The sequence below is a fragment of the Cyprinodon tularosa genome, unplaced genomic scaffold (assembly GCF_016077235.1).
Source record: "Cyprinodon tularosa strain WSP-4 unplaced genomic scaffold, ASM1607723v1 ctg652, whole genome shotgun sequence".
NCBI classification, from domain to species: Eukaryota; Metazoa; Chordata; class Actinopteri; order Cyprinodontiformes; family Cyprinodontidae; genus Cyprinodon; species Cyprinodon tularosa.
The window spans coordinates 29,645-47,292 of record NW_024039399.1 but is presented as its reverse complement, the minus strand read 5'-3'; the positions used below and the strand labels follow the sequence as shown (position 1 = coordinate 47,292).

At 39.2% G+C, this 17,648-nt stretch overlaps 1 protein-coding gene across 1 annotated transcript; it reads left to right on the top strand.

The window, feature by feature from the left end:
- The first annotated feature begins 7,118 nt into the window (after positions 1 to 7,118).
- Positions 7,119 to 16,908, top strand: lrif1 (ligand dependent nuclear receptor interacting factor 1). The gene is made up of 3 exons (XM_038308983.1): positions 7,119 to 7,449; positions 9,814 to 11,509; positions 15,538 to 16,908. Exons 1-3 carry the CDS (start codon positions 7,442 to 7,444, stop codon positions 16,303 to 16,305), a joined length of 2,472 nt encoding a protein of 823 aa, XP_038164911.1. The 5' UTR covers positions 7,119 to 7,441; the 3' UTR covers positions 16,306 to 16,908.
- Positions 16,909 to 17,648: the final 740 nt, after the last annotated feature.

Sequence of the window (17,648 nt, the reverse complement as noted above, 5' to 3'; positions counted from 1 at the left end):
GGCTCACTGAGCAGGCCAGGCCAAGGGGAAGGCCAGAGGAAGCGATGTGCTAGGCAACGTAAGTGGGGAAGTAGAGGCGGGTTAATGGCGAAGCTAAGAAGGAATGACCACAGAACACTGATCCCATCAGTCCTGCTCTCCAACGTCCGTTTACTGTATAACAAATGGATAATCTCCGACTCAAACTCTCTTCAAAAAAAGAGGCCATGAAGACTCTATACAAGGCCACTTCTGAGCTTCAATCTGCACACACAGAAGGCGTTTTCATCATTGCTGTGGATTTTAGGCTAACTTGAAGACTGTGCTCCCTAATTTTTACCAACATGTGGGTCAAAACGTTTTAGATTTAGCCTACTATAACATCAAAGATGCATTCAGAGCAGCTCCCTGAAGCCACCTCAGGTCATCAGATTAACCATCTGTCAGGCTAATTCCTGCATACAGGCCCTAGCTAATCTTGGCTAAACCAACAGTTAAGAACTCAGAGTGTGGTCTGAGGGGGCCATGGAGAAACCCCATGTTTTTTTTTTTTTAATGGTCTGACTGGAAAATGTTCAACCGGCGAAGCAGAACCACAGTCAGAAGATCCAGGATCTCTTCCATGATGCCAGCAAAACCAGGAGGATGTGGTGAGGCATACAGGCGATCTTAGACTACAACCTACCCTCTCTGGGTAGATGCGGCAAACTCTGACTTCCAAAATGGGCTAAACAACTTCTTTGGAAGGTTTGAGGCACTAAACAGCACTCCGGCAGGGAAAAAGCTGTTCCACATCAGGGAGAGGAGGCACTCAACCTTGACATAGCTGAAGTGAGGAAAACTCTGAGGAGAGTCATCCAAGAAAGGCCCCTAGGCCTCGATAACATACCTGGGTGGGTGTACAAGGAGTGTGCAGGTCAGCTGTCTGGTGTCTTCACAGACAGTTCTAAAGCCCTGCTTCGGCACAGCTGCATTTCTTTGATAGCTGATTAAGAGGATTTTGCTGAACTGCAATTATCAGAATCAGCTTTGCTCAGAACGTGAGAATAGGGTACCAAGCAGTCACCACTGTTTTCTTGTTAGCTTGCTTTACACAACAGTAAAAACATGAAATGATCAAAAATTATACAGGAAATCCAATAGTTGGAAACCCTTTCCCTAACTTTGCAAGTTTGCGCTTTACCTCTTTTGGTCTCTGCTTCTGATAAGAGGAATTACCAGTGTTCAGCAGCTTAATGTGTCAGTCTTGCAGCAGGGAACCTAAAATCCTTTCCACATTGATTAGTCTGCAGATTCTGGTCCTGAAAGCAGTTTAGTCCACTTAACTTGAGCAGGGGTTGAGGCACAAAGGCCATTTAGCCTTTAGTTTTCTTTGTTCTCCCTAGTATGGCCCCCCCCCACCGCTCTGCCTGTGTCAAGGCCCACAGGTTGGCAAGCATGTAGGAGCTGCTTTGTCCCCAAGCACAGTGGATGGTAGGATGTCCCAGTGAGGGTGTCTTAAGGGGTTATTGTGAGAGGGGACTTTGCAGCAGTTTTTATAGGACAGTAAATATTCTGATTCACCAAAGTTCAAAGACTGGACACTGGTCCTCGTTGACCAAAATTAATACCATGCCTTATGGCATAATATTCAGAAAGATGGGTAAAATATGTTTAGAAGATTCATTTTACAAAAATCTAAATTTTACAAAAATTTTGTCGACTAAAACCGACTAAAACTATCACATATTTTAATAACTAAAATGTGACTACAACTAATAACAGTTTTCATCTTGAACACTAAAAATAAGACTAAATCTGAGATAACTGTCAAAAACAACACTGCCCAAAACAAAAAAGGTTAACCCTTTAGAGCCTGGACCATTAAATCATTTTCATAAAATGTGATGTTTTTCAAATTATAGTTATAAAATTAGAAAATACATTTGATATAACAAATTTATTTGCATCATTTTGATTTATGAGGCATTTCTGTATAATCTTTTATACATTTTCTGTTTATTACACATGTCTGATTGTGTAAGTCAGTGTTTTCAAGAACAAGAATAGCACACTAATGATGCAGAGGTCTCAAAAACATTTAAAACATTTAAAAATTGTTGAATGCTAAACACCTTTCATCCTCACATAATCGTTATATACAGAAAGGGCTGGTAATCAATCAATCAATCAAATAATTGCAGCCAACAAGAACAGAAGTATACTTTGGAACTGTTGTGAAATAATGTGGTCCCTCACCTTAGAAGAGATCACGTATGACTCAACTCAACTGTTTTCCTGTTTTTGTTTTCTTTCTTCTATTCAGAATTATTCTCCTAGGTTTCTGTGTATCTCTGTCGATCTCCTTTTCAGATTATTTAGAGCACCTCCCTTAGCTCCCTTCTTTCAGTTTGTGTCAGCGGTTTCGAAATTTACCTTGACTACTCATACCTGCATTGTGTTTTATTCCTCTAACCTTCCCTAATATTCAAATGCATGGTTTCACTTTGTTCACCGGTCAATGCTCTCATGTACAGTCAGTCACCAAACCATATTGTGCAGCCTAATTTATCTTTCCAAATTCATTTTTAAAAGTAAACAAGCTAGGTAATACACATCAGCTTCTGTGTGTTGTTAGTGCTGATTCAATGTGAAAGACGAAAGAATGAGACTGAAACATGGACCCAAGAAGCAGTACCTTACCAGTTTTACCAGGCTTAAAAAAAAGCTTAAGTTTTATTTATTTCTTCACCATATTAGTTATTAATCTTCCAACATGATAGTTTTTGCCAGCAAACTTAAGACCAGATTTTTTCATGGCATCAGACAGGATCTATCAAACCTTAGGTATTCTCCTGTAGAGTTACTGAAAATGCTCCAACTGATCTGAACCTAAGATAGGAATTTAGAATATCAGATTGAAACTTAAAGTTTAACTTTACACAGGGAAAGAGACATTTCTATTCTCTTAATAGACACATTTTTTAATGTTTGGATTGATAAATGGATCACTCTAAAAAAAATCGTTCAAACTCGTCTCTGAACCACCATCAGTATTTCCCTTTTACCAGGTAAATTTTTCAGTTGTTTGGGTTTATGTCTTTTTTTAATCTGTGACATATAGTAGTGTGATGATTCCTGATATAAGTCAATAGGTATTAGTTTTTTTAGTGACTAGATCAAACAATTTACTGTTTCGAATTGTTAATTTTGTAATTCTAAGGATTAAATGTGATTTATTTCTCATTATTTTTCATAAAGTTGAAATTGACTGAAAAAAAAAAGTAAAAAAAAAAAAGATTTTTATCTACTAATAGATTTACAATAGATTTCACATTGGTAAAGATTCAGTGAATAATAACCTAATTGTATCAATGCATTTTCTAAACATTCCAATTAAATATATCCATTTCATTGAGTACATCACTACCCAGATGTCTTCCTATGCGCTGCTACCTGACAAGCAATCTGGGTCAAAGGGTCTTGGTCAAGGACCAAGAATCAGGTCCAAGACCAAAACCCTTAACACAACTGTATTTACAGCCTTATCAGAAATCCATGACTCTCCGTTAGCAACAACTGAGATGTATTTATTTTAAAGTCATTAATAAAGTAGTTATCACATAATAATTATTGATCCATTGTTATGAGACAGAGTTCTTGGGTACGATAACTGCCTCTAAAAGCAAAAAAGCTTATTTTATTTTATTTAAATTTATTTTTATTAAAATTCAGATATAAAAAATACATATCTGAAATAAAATAAAGTCATGGTATTTCTCCATCTATTACATCTTGACTAAATCTACATTTTAACAGGATATGCTGGTACACTGAAAAAATTATAATACAAAAACAATTTCTACTTAATCATATTTAGTGATTTAACACAGGGTAGAACATGAAAAACATACCTAATGTAACTAAATATAATTAAGCAGATGCCAAAACCGTAGCATTATTTTTTTGGACATTTTTCCAGCATCCTAGTAGGACGTTCCAAGAAGTGCAGGCTGTAGGGGGCAGTAATGAGCTACTTATGCGAAACTTAAGTACCGTAGAAGAACACGTTCCAGTACAGTATGGTTGGAGGGCAATGAAAAGCAGATATATTAGCAATAACCATTACAATTCCCTTTGGGAAAAGGGGAAGGGAAATAACTTATTAAGATAGAAAACTATGGAAGCCCGTTTCCGCCACTCTGTAAAAAAAAAAAAAAAAAAACTATCTCAATATAATGAGATAGTAACTCAATATAATGAGATAGTATCTCATTATAATGAGATAGTAACTCAATATAATGAGATAGTATCTCATTATATTGAGTTACTATCTCATTATATTGAGTTACTATCTCATTATATTGAGTTACTATCTCATTATAATGAGATACTATCTCATTATATTGAGTTACTATCTCATTATATTGAGTTACTATCTCATTATAATGAGATACTATCTCATTATATTGAGTTACTATCTCATTATATTGAGATAGTTTTTTTTTTATTTTTTACCAATTTTTAAGTTAAAATTGAGTATTTTTGGTCAATAGCTCCCAGGTCATGTGACCTATTGATGCAAAATCAGTGTGAAATTGTTCTACTAGTCTCTGTAGATGGGGCACACTCATTTGTTTTGCATTTTAACTCTTTTTTATTTTTTTTACCAATTTTTTTAGTTAAAATTGAGTATTTTTCGTCAATAGCTCCCAGGTCATGTGACCTATTGACCCAAAATCAGTGTGAAATGGTTCTACTAGTCTCTGTAGATGGGACACACTCATTTATGTTTCATTTTAACTCTTTTTTTATTTTTTTACCAATTTTTTAAGTTAAAATTGAGTATTTTTGGTCAATAGCTCCCAGGTCATGTGACCTATTGACCCAAAATCAGTGTGAAATGGTTCTACTAGTCTCTGTAGATGGGGCACACTTATTTGTTTTTCATTTTAACTCTTTTTTTATTTTTTAGCAATTTTTTTAAGTTAAAATTTAGTATTTTTCTTCAATAGCTCCCAGGTCATGTGACCTATTGACCCAAAATCAGTGTAAAATTTTTCTACTAGTCTCTGTAGATGGGGCACACTCATTTGTCTTTCATTTTAACTCTTTTTTTATTTTTTTACCAATTTTTTAAGTTAAAATTGAGTATTTTTGGTCAATAGCTCCCAGTGTGGCCCATTGACCCAAAATCAGTGTGAATTGTTGGGTCCCCCCTTACATGGGCCCACCACCCGTGAGAGGGGCCATAAGGGTCGTATGCAATGTGTGTTGGCCGGGGGAGGGGACCCTGGTGGTCCGATCTTTGGCTGCAGAAGCTGGCTCTTGGGATGTGGAATGTCACCTCGCTGGTGGGAAGGGACCGGAGCTAGTGTGTGAGGCTGAGAGGTTCCGGCTAGAAATAGTCTGTCTCACCTCGACGTATGGTTCTGGTTCTGGAACCAGTCTCCTATAGAGGGGCTGGACATACTTCCACTCTGGAGTTGCCCACAGTGACAGGCGCTTGGCAGGAGTGGGCATACTTGTTGCCCCCCATCTCGGTGCCTGTACGTTGGGGTTAATCCCGGTGAACGAGAGGGCTCCGCCTAAGGGTGGGGGGACGGGTTCTGACTGTTGTCTGTGCTAACGGGCCAAACAACAGTTCAGATTACCCACCCTTCTTGGAGTCCTTAGAGGGAGAACTGGAGGGTGCTCCTCCTGGGGACTCCCTTGTTCTGCTGGGAGACTTCAACGCTCACGTGGGCAATGACAGTGAGACCTGGAGGGGCATGGTTGGGAGGAATGGTCGCCCCGATCTGAACTCGAGTGGTGTTCTGTTGTTGGACTTCTGTGCTCGTCCTGGATTGTCCATAACGAACACCATGTTCAAGCATAAGGGTGTCCATATGTGGTAAAAAATAAAAAAAAGAGTTAAAATGCAAAACAAATGAGTGTGCCCCATCTACAGAGACTAGTAGAACAATTTCACACTGATTTTGGGTCAATAGGTCACATGACCTGGGAGCTATTGACCAAAAATACTCAATTTTAACTTAAAAAATTGGTTAAAAAAAATTAAAAAAAAGAATTAAAATGAAAAACAAATGAGTGTACCCCATCTACAGAGACTAGTAGAACAATTTCACTCTGATTTTGGGTCAATAGGTCACATGACCTGGGAGCTATTGACCAAAAATACTAAATTTTAACTAAAAAAATTGCTAAAAAATAAAAAAAAGAATTAAAATGAAAATCAAATGAGTGTGCCCCATCTACAGAGACTAGTAGAACAATTTCCAAGTGATTTTGCATCAATAGGTCACATGATCTGGGAGCTATTGACCAAAAATACTCAATTTTAACTTAAAAAATTGCTAAAAAATAAAAAAAGAGTTAAAATGAAAAACAAATGAGTGTGCCCCATCTACAGAGACTAGTAAAACAATTTCACACTGATTTTGCATCAATAGGTCACATGACCTGGGAGCTATTGACCACAAATACTCAATTTTAACTTAAAAAATTGGTAAAAAAAAAAAAACTATCTCATTATAATGAGATAGTATCTCATTATATTGAGATACTATCTCATTATAATGAGATAGTATCTCATTATATTGAGTTACTATCTCATTATATTGAGTTACTATCTCATTATATTGAGTTACTATCTCATTATAATGAGATAGTATCTCATTATATTGAGATACTATCTCATTATAATGAGATAGTATCTCATTATATTGAGTTACTATCTCATTATAATGAGATAGTATCTCATTATATTGAGATACTATCTCATTTTAATGAGATAGTATCTCATTATATTGAGATAGTTTTTTTTTTTTTTTTTTTACAGAGTGGCGGAAACGGGCTTCCATAGAAAACAAAGGCAAAAAGGTGGAATGAAGATTAGAAATTAAGATGGTTATATAAAGTCAGTAAAGTCAGTATTAGATAGCAATATTAATGAGACAAACAGAAGAGAAGACATAATAATGATCAGGTTAAGAGTGGGACACAACTATTTAAATGACAATTTATATTTAACAAGGAGGGAAATAATTATAAATGTGAAGAATGTGGAGAAAAAGAAAATGTAGAACACTAATCGATTATCTGTGAAGCAAATGAACAGGGAGAAATTGAGAAGAATTGTTGGAAGGGAACTGGGAAATGAAGGAAATATTAAGGATGAACAGTAGGTGGCGGTATGCACCTTAAAGTTGCTTGCGATCCGCCATAATAGAAAATAAGACGAAGAAGAAGAAAACGACCACTTGAATTTGCAGTGTTGTGGAGATAGAAGCGGTCGCGTATAAAGCAAATGTAAGCGTTAGTTTGGCGATGATGGGATGTTTTGGTGATGGATACCATCGTCGGGTTTGCTGGCAGGTCTAATATCTGGGATCCGGACTTTGCAGACAGCAGGAATTAGCCGGTTCCCTGTGGATCCCTCCGTCCGTTCCCTCCATTGTAAAGCTGGTTGCTGGGAAGCGACATGGACAGGTATGCTGGCGACAACTGGGCAATGAAATAAAGCAAATAAAAAAAGACCAGAATGTTATAAACCATTGGAATCAGTATGTATGTTCTGCTTAATGGTATTATTATTATTATTACTGATGCTGATAAATTGCAGTAAAATGTGATGTAAAATATGATGGAGGACAAAAGTGAAGTCTTTAAATTCAGAGAAGTTAATGATTAGCCCTGCATGTTAGCATTTTCTGTTTAGAAAATGGTTTGTGATATATATTTTTTTGTCATTAAAGTTTTTTTATTTATTTTTTCTTTTATAACACAGTTACAAACATAGACATTCAACAGCAAAACCATAAACATCGGCAGCAACACAGAACATGACCGCACTTTTCAGTTACCTATTCATAGATATAGAAATGCACATATTCATATTTACAGCATACATCACACCCCAAATCCCCTAAGAATTTTTACCAACGTTGTAGTCAAAATATCCCCATGCTTGGCTAGCCTTACTTGGCCCTTTCTGCACCCTAGAAATCCTGACCTCATAAGCAGCTGTCTCTGACATAAGTTGAAGCCATTCCTCGATTTCTGGTCTATGTGGGCTCTTCCATTTACGAAGAATAATTCTGGCTGCTACTAGAAAACCTGTCATCATTAGTCTACCTTCAGCTTTTGGGATGCCCTCTGGCATCAATGACTTGTCTCCTAAAAGGCAAAATTGTGCAGTAGAGGTTGACTAAGGCAGTCCTCGAATTTTTTCAAGACCTCCTTCCAAAAGGGCATTATCAAAGGACACTCCCATAATGCATGGAGAAATGTCCCAACCTCTTTATTACACTTCCAGCATTTGTTATCCTTTATTAAACCCATTCGACATAACTTACTTTGTGTAAAATAATACCTATGTACAATTCTGTAGTGAATAAGTTTATTTCTTGCGTCCCTTGTAGCCCCTCCCACGTTTGAGATAACATTTTCCCACACAGCGTCATCAATGTCTGTATCAAGGTCTTTCTGCCAGATAGTTCTTAGATTTTCACACATTTTTGTTTGGGTTTTTGACATTTTGTTATAGAAAGCAGAGGCAGAGCGTAAGTGTGAAATAGGCGGAGCATTAAAAAACTCCTGCAACAGATTTTCATCTTTATTCTCTCGTCTTAGACCAAAAACAGTTCCTACTGAACTTCTCAACTGCAGATACCTCCAGAAATCCCCTTTGTCTGTTAAGTTAAATTGTTGTTTAAGTTCCTCAAAAGACATGAATGTTTGATCTCTATATAGATCTTGGACAGTACGTATGCCCTTCTCTAACCATGTTGGCCATAGAAATACCTTTTTACCAATGCAGATTGAGGGGTTATTCCATAAAGAAGAGTAGCTTTGTTTATATTGTGAAATCCCCAACATTTTATGCACCCTTGACCATGCTCATCGTGAATGAGCCAAGATTAAATTTGCCTCCCCTGTCCGTGTGTTCTGTGACATATATTCCACCATACCAAATGGGCACACAAGTCCTTCTACAATTTTGACCCAACCCGGCTGGGAACCACCAGTACCCCAATGCCTTGCCATTTTATTAATCTCAAAGGCAATATTATATAATTCCACATTTGGGAGCGCCATTCCACCAACATGTCGTGAGGCCAATAGTTTTTGAAGCTTAATTCTTGGTCTTTTCCCATTCCACAAAAACTCTCTGATTAATTTGTTATATTGCTTGAAAATAGTATTGGAAATCTGTACTGGTATCATCATTGAGATATAATTAAATTGAGTGGAGACCATCATTTTAATTACATTAATTTCCCCCCATAATGTTAGGTTAATCATCCTCCACTTTTCCAGATTCAGCTTAATCATCTTAAGAAGAGGGGATATATTCATGTCAATTATAGTAGCCAAATCTGGGTTAAGTCTAATACCTTAATACTCCATTCCAGTTTGAACCCACTTAAACTGGAATGTTGTCATTATGGTTTGGTTTGTGATATTTTGATAATTCTAAATTATTGGTTTAGAGCGATTGTCTGTATCTGTAGCCATTACACACATTTCCATTGAGCTCCAAAGGTCTTCAAAGGTCAGATCCAGTTCCTGAGGGCCAGGATCCTGCTTTTGGTTGATCAAACCTCAATCAATAATGAGATGATTAAGAGGAGTTTGTAGGAACTGAGTGCATATTGAGGAGGTAACACAGCCCTTTGATTCAGCTGTGTTGGACCATGGGTGGATCTAGCAGGAGCGGGACACCGGCCCCCAGGAACTGGAATCGCCACCCCTGCTGCTGTAGAGGAATGTTTGTAGCTGATTGATTTGTGGTACTTCAGTATTTCTCTGATGCTTTGTCTTTGTTCTGTTTTTTTTTTTCCTTCTGAATAGGAGCAGTGTTCTCTATCAGGCAATGCTGACTGTCGGAGCGGATGGGAAAAATATAATGAAGCTGATTCCTGTCCCGAGACGCAATGGACAGCCTTCCCCAACCCAGGCAGCTGTTCAAAGAAGCAAGGGACATTCCCACTTGACTCCGACGTCATTCCCCACTCAGATCCCTGTTAGGAGCAATACAATGTCCCACTCTACCCTGACACCGGTTCCGATCATCAATGCCCAGTTTGTACCTACCCAGATGCCTATCCAAAAAACCAATGGGCAGACTTGTCCAACTCAGACCCCTGTCCAGATAATCAATGGACATTCTCCAATCCAGGTGGCTTTCCAACGGACCAATGAACAGTCTGTCCAGATAATTGGCCCTAAGTCTTTGCCGACCCAGACCCCTTTAAGTACCAGTGGACAGCCGCGCCTGATTGCGACTCCTAAGAAAGCCTTCAGTGTATATAAACCATTGCTCCCGAAAGCCTCTCCACAGTTTACCAGCAGACCGGTTTCTTCTGTGAACGTGTCGCCCTCTCAGATCGACTCCTCTCATAGAGACTCCTTACATGAACAAAGTCCTCAGCAGCAGACTGTGAATCCATCAGCCAAAGTACCCCAGACTGGATCTCCATCAGTAGGATGTTCCGTTGAGCCTCAAGTGACAGCGGTGTCTCCTGCAGTCCACCAGTCAGATGTCCATAAAATCATCCCTAAAGAACAAAGCCAGAAAAATAAATTATCCAATGGAAGGCCAGATGTCAAGGAGCCAATCTTTGCTCCTTCAGCATGCTTCTCTGCCAGAGAGAGCTCCCCCACTGTCATCTTTGTGTCACCTGGCAACACAAGGCACCAAGAGGTAACAAAAACGATCGGTTCTGCCGCTGATAGACTCAGAAACCTGGCAGAAATTATGAATAAGTATAACTCTAATAGCAACAGTGGCAAAACCCGGGAGTTTAACTGTGGTTTACCTCCGCAGGCCGGAGTAGGCCCAAAGTTAAAACTGATTCCAAAGCTCTCTAAAAGACCCAATAGTCCAATTCGGTGGGTGATAGAAGACATAGACAGCTGCAATGATGGACATGCCTCCATAAAACCTCTTTCATCTGAATCCGCCTCCTCGGGAAATCCCGCCTCTTTAAATAAAACTGCATCAGAACGTCCATGGCTAACATACGATGGAAGGCTGTTTTATGTAACCAAAAGAGGTGGCTCATCTTTTGAATCCCCTGCAGCCACACAGAGTGTTCCTTCGTCCTCCCAACAGTCAGTCTTCCTCACAACAGTCGGCAAGTCGCCTGTAACTTCAGCTGATGAAGTGATTGATCTTTGTGATGACGACGGCTCTCCATCCTCTTACATGCCTGAGAATAACCCTGGAGATGAGGATAATGTAATTTTCGTCTCTTATGTTCCCCCCAAGACCAAGTCTTGCTCAACAGGGAAGGAGCAGTTGGGAGTTGACGGCTCTAACAGCAGAACCGATGTTTTACCTGCAAGAGATGGAGAACGGATCCAGAACACGTCTGTCAGCCGGGAGGAATGTGTTGTTAGTCCAACAGAGATGGATGCTTCTGAAAGTTTAACCAGTAAGAGGCTGGAGAGGAACCCAGACCAGCAGCTGGTAACCATGGAGACAGATGCAGAGACGGTAGACTTGGCAAATACCAACAAGGAAGAAAGTTCTCCAACAGTGCAGGTGAGGCCACTTCTTCCACTTACCGGTAACTCTCAGGGAGAAACTAGGTTGAAGGAGGATTTCTTCAGTTTGCAGATGATCCTCCAGTTTATTCTCTGGTCTGAGGGGGTTTCTGAACACTTGTTCCTTTAGTTTGGGGTAGGAAGGTAAACTTTATCCTTTCAAACAGCTTGACATGTCAGCATTTGTATCATTCATAAAAGAACTTCTTAATTGGGGCTGCAACTAATGATTATTTTGCTATTAAAAGTCAGATCAACAAAGGTTCTTTTTTTTTTAGAGTCTCTTTCCTCCAGTTGACGATTACTAAATTAGTTGACGATTATTTCAATAATCGATTTATCCAGTTAATTGTTTCACTGCTAGTTTTAATTTATAAATCTATAAATGCAGCAGTTACATGCAGATTGAGATCCACAAAGGTCTCCATCACACTTACGTATTTCCATGTTGTAAGCGAGATTCTTTTCATTTTAGACCATAGATCAGACTGTTATAAAACTATACGACATTAGATAGAAACACATTGTGATTTCTGGATGTTGAAATAAAAATAGATGTTATTAAAAAGTTTGTTTTGAGGTCCCTGGCTGCTCTACAGGAAGGAGCACAGTTTGAAAAGATGCCTGGATTGGCCATGTTAATATGGGAACTTTGAGTTCAGGGGTTTCCGGTTTACCAGCTGCTCCCTGCATACCTGAGGGACCAGTAACTCATTAAGGCCCCAGATGGAGCTTTTACAAGGCAAGTTTCATGGAGACTTTTCACCTGTTTTTATTTTTAAGCAGCAGCAGGCGATGGCTTCGTTCTTTATATATTCATGTAGATTGTCTCTAAACTTGGATGTTTTGGTTGAGCCTAATGAATCTGTCGGTAAAACATCTTCGCCAACTCATCATCTCAAGGTTGAGTAAAATCTCTACGGTTTGTAAAGTGAGGAACATTATTCCACCTTGTTCAAACCAATTCTTCGATTGTAATTCTAAATGTAACCGGATGATTGGAGAAATCCCAAGGAGCCAACTGCACCTCCTGAGGAAGCTCAGATTTTTCAGTGTTTGCAGCAAGATGGTGCAGATCTTCCATTTATCTGTTGTGAAGAAGGCTGGGAAACAGCATCCCCTCGAAATCCTACATCCAGGCCGTTTCTCTATTCACTAGAACGCGAGTACGTACTCATGTTCTCGGAAACTTCGGAATTCTTTTTTTTAAATTACTCGTTAAATCGGTAAATAGGCCATATAATGATGCTTTAAAGTATAATATTCTCGCCTCAAATGATCTTAAAACGTACTTTTATTGAACAACAGCAACAGAAAGAGAACTTTTAACTTTCAATAGAGCGCTCCATTGAAAGTTGCTGCTGCCACAGTGCATGCTGGGACAGCTGTCAGTCTCAAGAACGGACAAGTCTGCTCTGATGCATGCTGGGTAAAGAGGGCTGCGGCTAATGACGTGTCACGAGTACATGAGAACGCACAAGAATGCATATTGAGAAACGGCTCCTCAGTCGCCGCCCCGCTGCGCTCCAGACCGCCTGCGATAATCAAAGCCTGCAGCCTCCACTGTTCCTCCCGTCCTGCTCCGCTCCTACTACCTCAGAGCTCAAGGAGATCAGGCGCGATATTATTATTAAACTTGTAGGAGCAAAACATGCGGAAATGAACGCCTACTTTATTATGACACATTAAAAAAAATCCACATCAGAATCCAGCATATGTGTGGTTTCTTTTCGTTGGGATTTTTGTAACGGATAACTAGGGTTTGGTACAAAATTGTTTTGTATGAACTATGATTGTTCTTTACTTCCAAACTCAGAATCTCTTCATCCAGGCCTGTGATAAAAATGTTCTCTTGACTGGATTTTTTTCAACTTTTAAGCCTCGGAGTATAAAATAAATATTTTGATTGAGATGAGAAATCTGCTTCCTGGTATGTTGAAGTACCAAGAGTTTGCATCCAAGAATTTAATTAAACGGCCTTAGTTTTTGGGAATATATAAGAATTAAGCTCTAATTTGTAATTACAAAGCCGTCGTTACCATATTGTAATTTGACAAACTGGATGTTCTTGCCGTTGTTTTTCCTGTTTGGTGCAATTACAGTTGCGGATCTTTACCTGGCCGGACTGGAGCAAAAAATAGCTCTGCTCCATATTTCTATGTTGACGGATGGAGAAGACGTACGTGGACGGTGATGTGCGTAGGAGTGGCAGTGGATGTAGAACAGTTCTCATTAATTAACATGACAGACAAGTAATCTGCACGACATATGTAAGCGGGGCGGGGCAGAGCGCTGACGGAGTATGTGGAATCTGGGGGTCAGAGTTGGGGACCTAAAAGGCTGCTTCTGTTGTGAGACTTATCTGGAACCTCTGAACAGGATTGGACCAGGAGGGATTTTCCCCTTAAAACGTAGAACAGCAACAACCACTGAGCATCATCACCTTTAAAGCAGAGGGGGATAATCCAGGTCCAGAAAGTAAAAATCCTTCCTTGTTTTCCTTCATCCTGTTTCCTTAACCAGGTCATTATCCTCTCAGGTAATTAGTCTGCATTGTGGAGCTGGAATACTGATCTCTGTACTAGGGTTGTCACGATACTAAACTTTTCAACTCGATACCGATACTAAGGAAAATATTCGATACTTGATACCATTTTCGATACCACAAGGATAAAAACAGACTCCAAAAGTCTACAGAAATATTTTCATTAATAAATAAAATATGATAAATAAACACAATAAAGGTTGTATGCTGTGCATAATATTAAGCAAGCTTGATAAAAAACTTATAAAATTCAAATTAAGTGTTCCTTCCTTGGCTATGCTTTGCACACATAACAATGACACTAGCCAAACCGGTTAAGAAACAAAAATAATTCTCAGCAGCTGCATTTCATACAAAAAAAAATTCTGAAACTGAAAAGAGCAAAGAATTATTCAATCACACAGTGTTCTGAAAGTGCATTGTCCTCTATTCTGCACTTTAGATGAATGACTGCTTAGGTGCCACTGGTGACGGCACTGTATCGATACTTTTAAAAACGAGTATTGTATCCGGATATAACATTTCAGTATCGATACTTTTTTGAGTTTCGATACTTTTGACAACCCTACTCTGTACAGACTGTTTTACTCTCTGGACCTGGTTTATCCACCTCTGCTTCAAAGAGTCAGAGGCTTCTCTGAAACACCAGCTGCTCCTGCTTGTCCTTCAGGTTCAAACCTGGTTCTAATGACACTGAAGAATTAGGTATATATAAATTTTAAAAAAGTCCCTTTTTGGTTGACAAAGACTTTTTTGAATTTTGAGTTTCAGTCCTGAACTCTCCTCTTAGTGTATTCATTAATGAACAGAATATATTATATATTTATGCACCAGAACATGGATTGTTTTCCTCTGTCCATCCTTTCAGCTTCTCCATTTATCAATCGCGTTCTTTGTTGGATTTTCTCAGTAAGGAAACGGATCTGCTCAGTGACCCTCCAAGAAAAGACATAAGATGCTTTCATTCTACTTTTCTTCTCATGTTCTTGAACAGTCCGATGTTCTAGATCGGCCTGTTTTTCAGTGTAGTCCTGTTTCTCAGACTGTGACTAACTGGATGTGCTCTCTTTATCCTCTGACATGGGAGCTGGCTCGGTGCTCGTCGGCCTGGCTGTGTGTTTCCTGGACGGGGGGGCGCCTTATACAGTTTTTTTATCTCTGCTGCTGTCTCCTTGAACCCCAGTCGGCCTCGGCAGATGGCCGCTCACACTGAGCCTGGTTCTGCTGGAGGTTTCTTCCTGTTAAAAAGGAGTTTTTTCTCTCCACTGTCGTTACAAGCATGCTTAGTGTGAGGGATTGTATTTGAATCAATAAATCGATGCAATCAGCTGGTTTCCCTTAGATAGAAAACTTTCAATCAATTAGACTGTATGACCTGGTGAACTGTAAAGTTCCTTGAGATGACGTGTTGTTAATGGGAGCTATATAAATACATTTTATTGAATTGAATGTTTAACTTCTCACATTTTTCTGTCCTGCAGAACTCTGAACAACCCGCTCCTGATCAGACTTCGTCATCAGCATCAGAACTCTGCCAAACGTCCGACCACCAGCTTAGGAAAATATTTGGGATTACAGCTGATGTGAAAATTTGCCTTCAGAGGTTGGATGAAGCGCCACATTGGCGTCTCCCTGCTCAGTTTCCTCATACTAAATCCAGAGTTCCAGTAGAGGGTGATGGGAGGTTGAGAATTAATTTTAAAGATAAAGTGGATGTTAAAGTCCTAACTGAACTGGAACAGTGTGCATCGAAGGAGAACTGCTGTTCTGGTTTGGAAAACTCCTTCTCACCTGAAGCCGAGTCTGTGATTGGATATGTGGAACCCATAGACGAGGACTTCACTGATGAAAATTACATCCCTCAGTTACAGGACACACACGTCCATCCCCAAACGCAGAAATGTGGGGACATCAACCCAAGCACGAGGCGAGTGGGACGGACACGGAAACGCACCATGTGTCTCTGCTGTGTGCCGACTATTCTGCATCCTGTTATTAAATCCGCCACCTCTTGGGAAGAGGTGGAGAGTTGGACGTCAACAATAGAGGGGATGAGTAAAGGAGGAGGAAGGACGAAGGCTTCAAGGAAAGATGGAAGGACGTCTACCGGGATCGGCTACCCCAGCTGTAAAGTACACAAGACTTCTGCTAGCAGCGGCTCATCCACAGACTCTGATGGCCTGAAAAGACACGAGCAGATCATGAGACACAGTCAACATCAGGCAAAGAAGCAGCATAAATTACCATAACAAAGAACTGGGACAGATAGAGGTCCTGTTTTACCTCCAAACTAAAACAAATTATTCTGTCCTGGTCATTTAACTCCTTCAGTCTTTTAAAACCTCTACTAACCAAACAAACAACTTATTTTTTTTATATCTGAAGTTATAAGTCTGTCATTGCTTTTCTATTGGTTTTACTTGTTTATTAAAAATAATGGAGCCAACATGGCGGCACTATAAGAAACAGCCTGTCAGCCTGCTGCAGCTCTAATGTTTGTCCCCTGGTACCTCCTAAAGTGCGTTCTACTGTAGATCCGTGTTCCAATGATAGTTTTTACTGCAGTCTACCTCTGTTGGTCTATCAGGTTCTCTAACCTGCCTGTTCAGACAGGTCTGCTAGTTTAGATGGATCAGCTTCTGTACAGCTCTACTTTAAACTAGATTTGCTCGGTTTTTTTTTCCTAACAGCTTCTGTTTTCATGCTTATAAACTTATTTTTAACTACTGAAGTCCAAATGTTTGTATTTCGAGTTCCTGTTCTACAGTAATGCCTAAAAGAAAAAAATCCCTCTGTCATCACTATGGCTTGGATACTTTATTTTTATAAAATTATAAAAAGATGGAAGTTTATTGAAGTGTTTGTTGCATTATTTTAAAAAAATGAAGGGAAAAAATAATGTGAAGAAATAGAGAAGGGAGACTGGAGATGGCTGCAAAAAATGTTTTCCCTCTCCAATCAGAAACCTGCTTTACTGATTACACTGATGAAGAAGACACTATATTTATTGGAGAAAAAAAATGTGTTTTATTGAATCTTTACTTAATTTACTTCAAAGTTGCATGGTAAGCATGTGCTAAGTCTTTGTTTCTAGCTAGCACACGGTACTGTCTTAGTTGACAGCGTTACCAAGCTGGAGATCTACTCAAAGTGCTGGATGTGCAAGTCTGCACATAAAGATTGAACCGCTGGAGATGCTTTTTATACATGCCACAACTGTTACGCTGACTGGAGTCGATGGAGTTAAATTTTTATTTAGATGCGCAATCCAAAAAAGAAAAATCTGCTTTTAAAAGGTTTTAAATTTTCCTATCTTTGAATGTCTGTGTGGTGAAGATTCTCAGTCATCCAGGTCATAGTCTTTCCAAAAAGGTTAAAAAAACGAACCACTGGACTTTGTTTTTAAGTTTGAGGATTTTCGCTTCCCATCCAGGAAGCTTTTTCAATTCAAAATGTCAGAAATAGCGTCGCGTACGAGGCTTTATACAGCAGCACGACAATTCCTTGTTTTTGTTAGAAAACATGCAAATTGAAATCTTATTCCCTATTTGCCTTACGTGTAGTTAAATGCATTTAAAGTTTAGAAAATCCA

Bases quoted from the DNA above. Each gene is read 5' to 3' on its own strand.
- lrif1 (XM_038308983.1), top strand. The intron at 11,510-15,537 runs GTGAGGCCACTT...TCTGTCCTGCAG, and splicing joins AAAGTTCTCCAACAGTGCAG to AACTCTGAACAACCCGCTCC.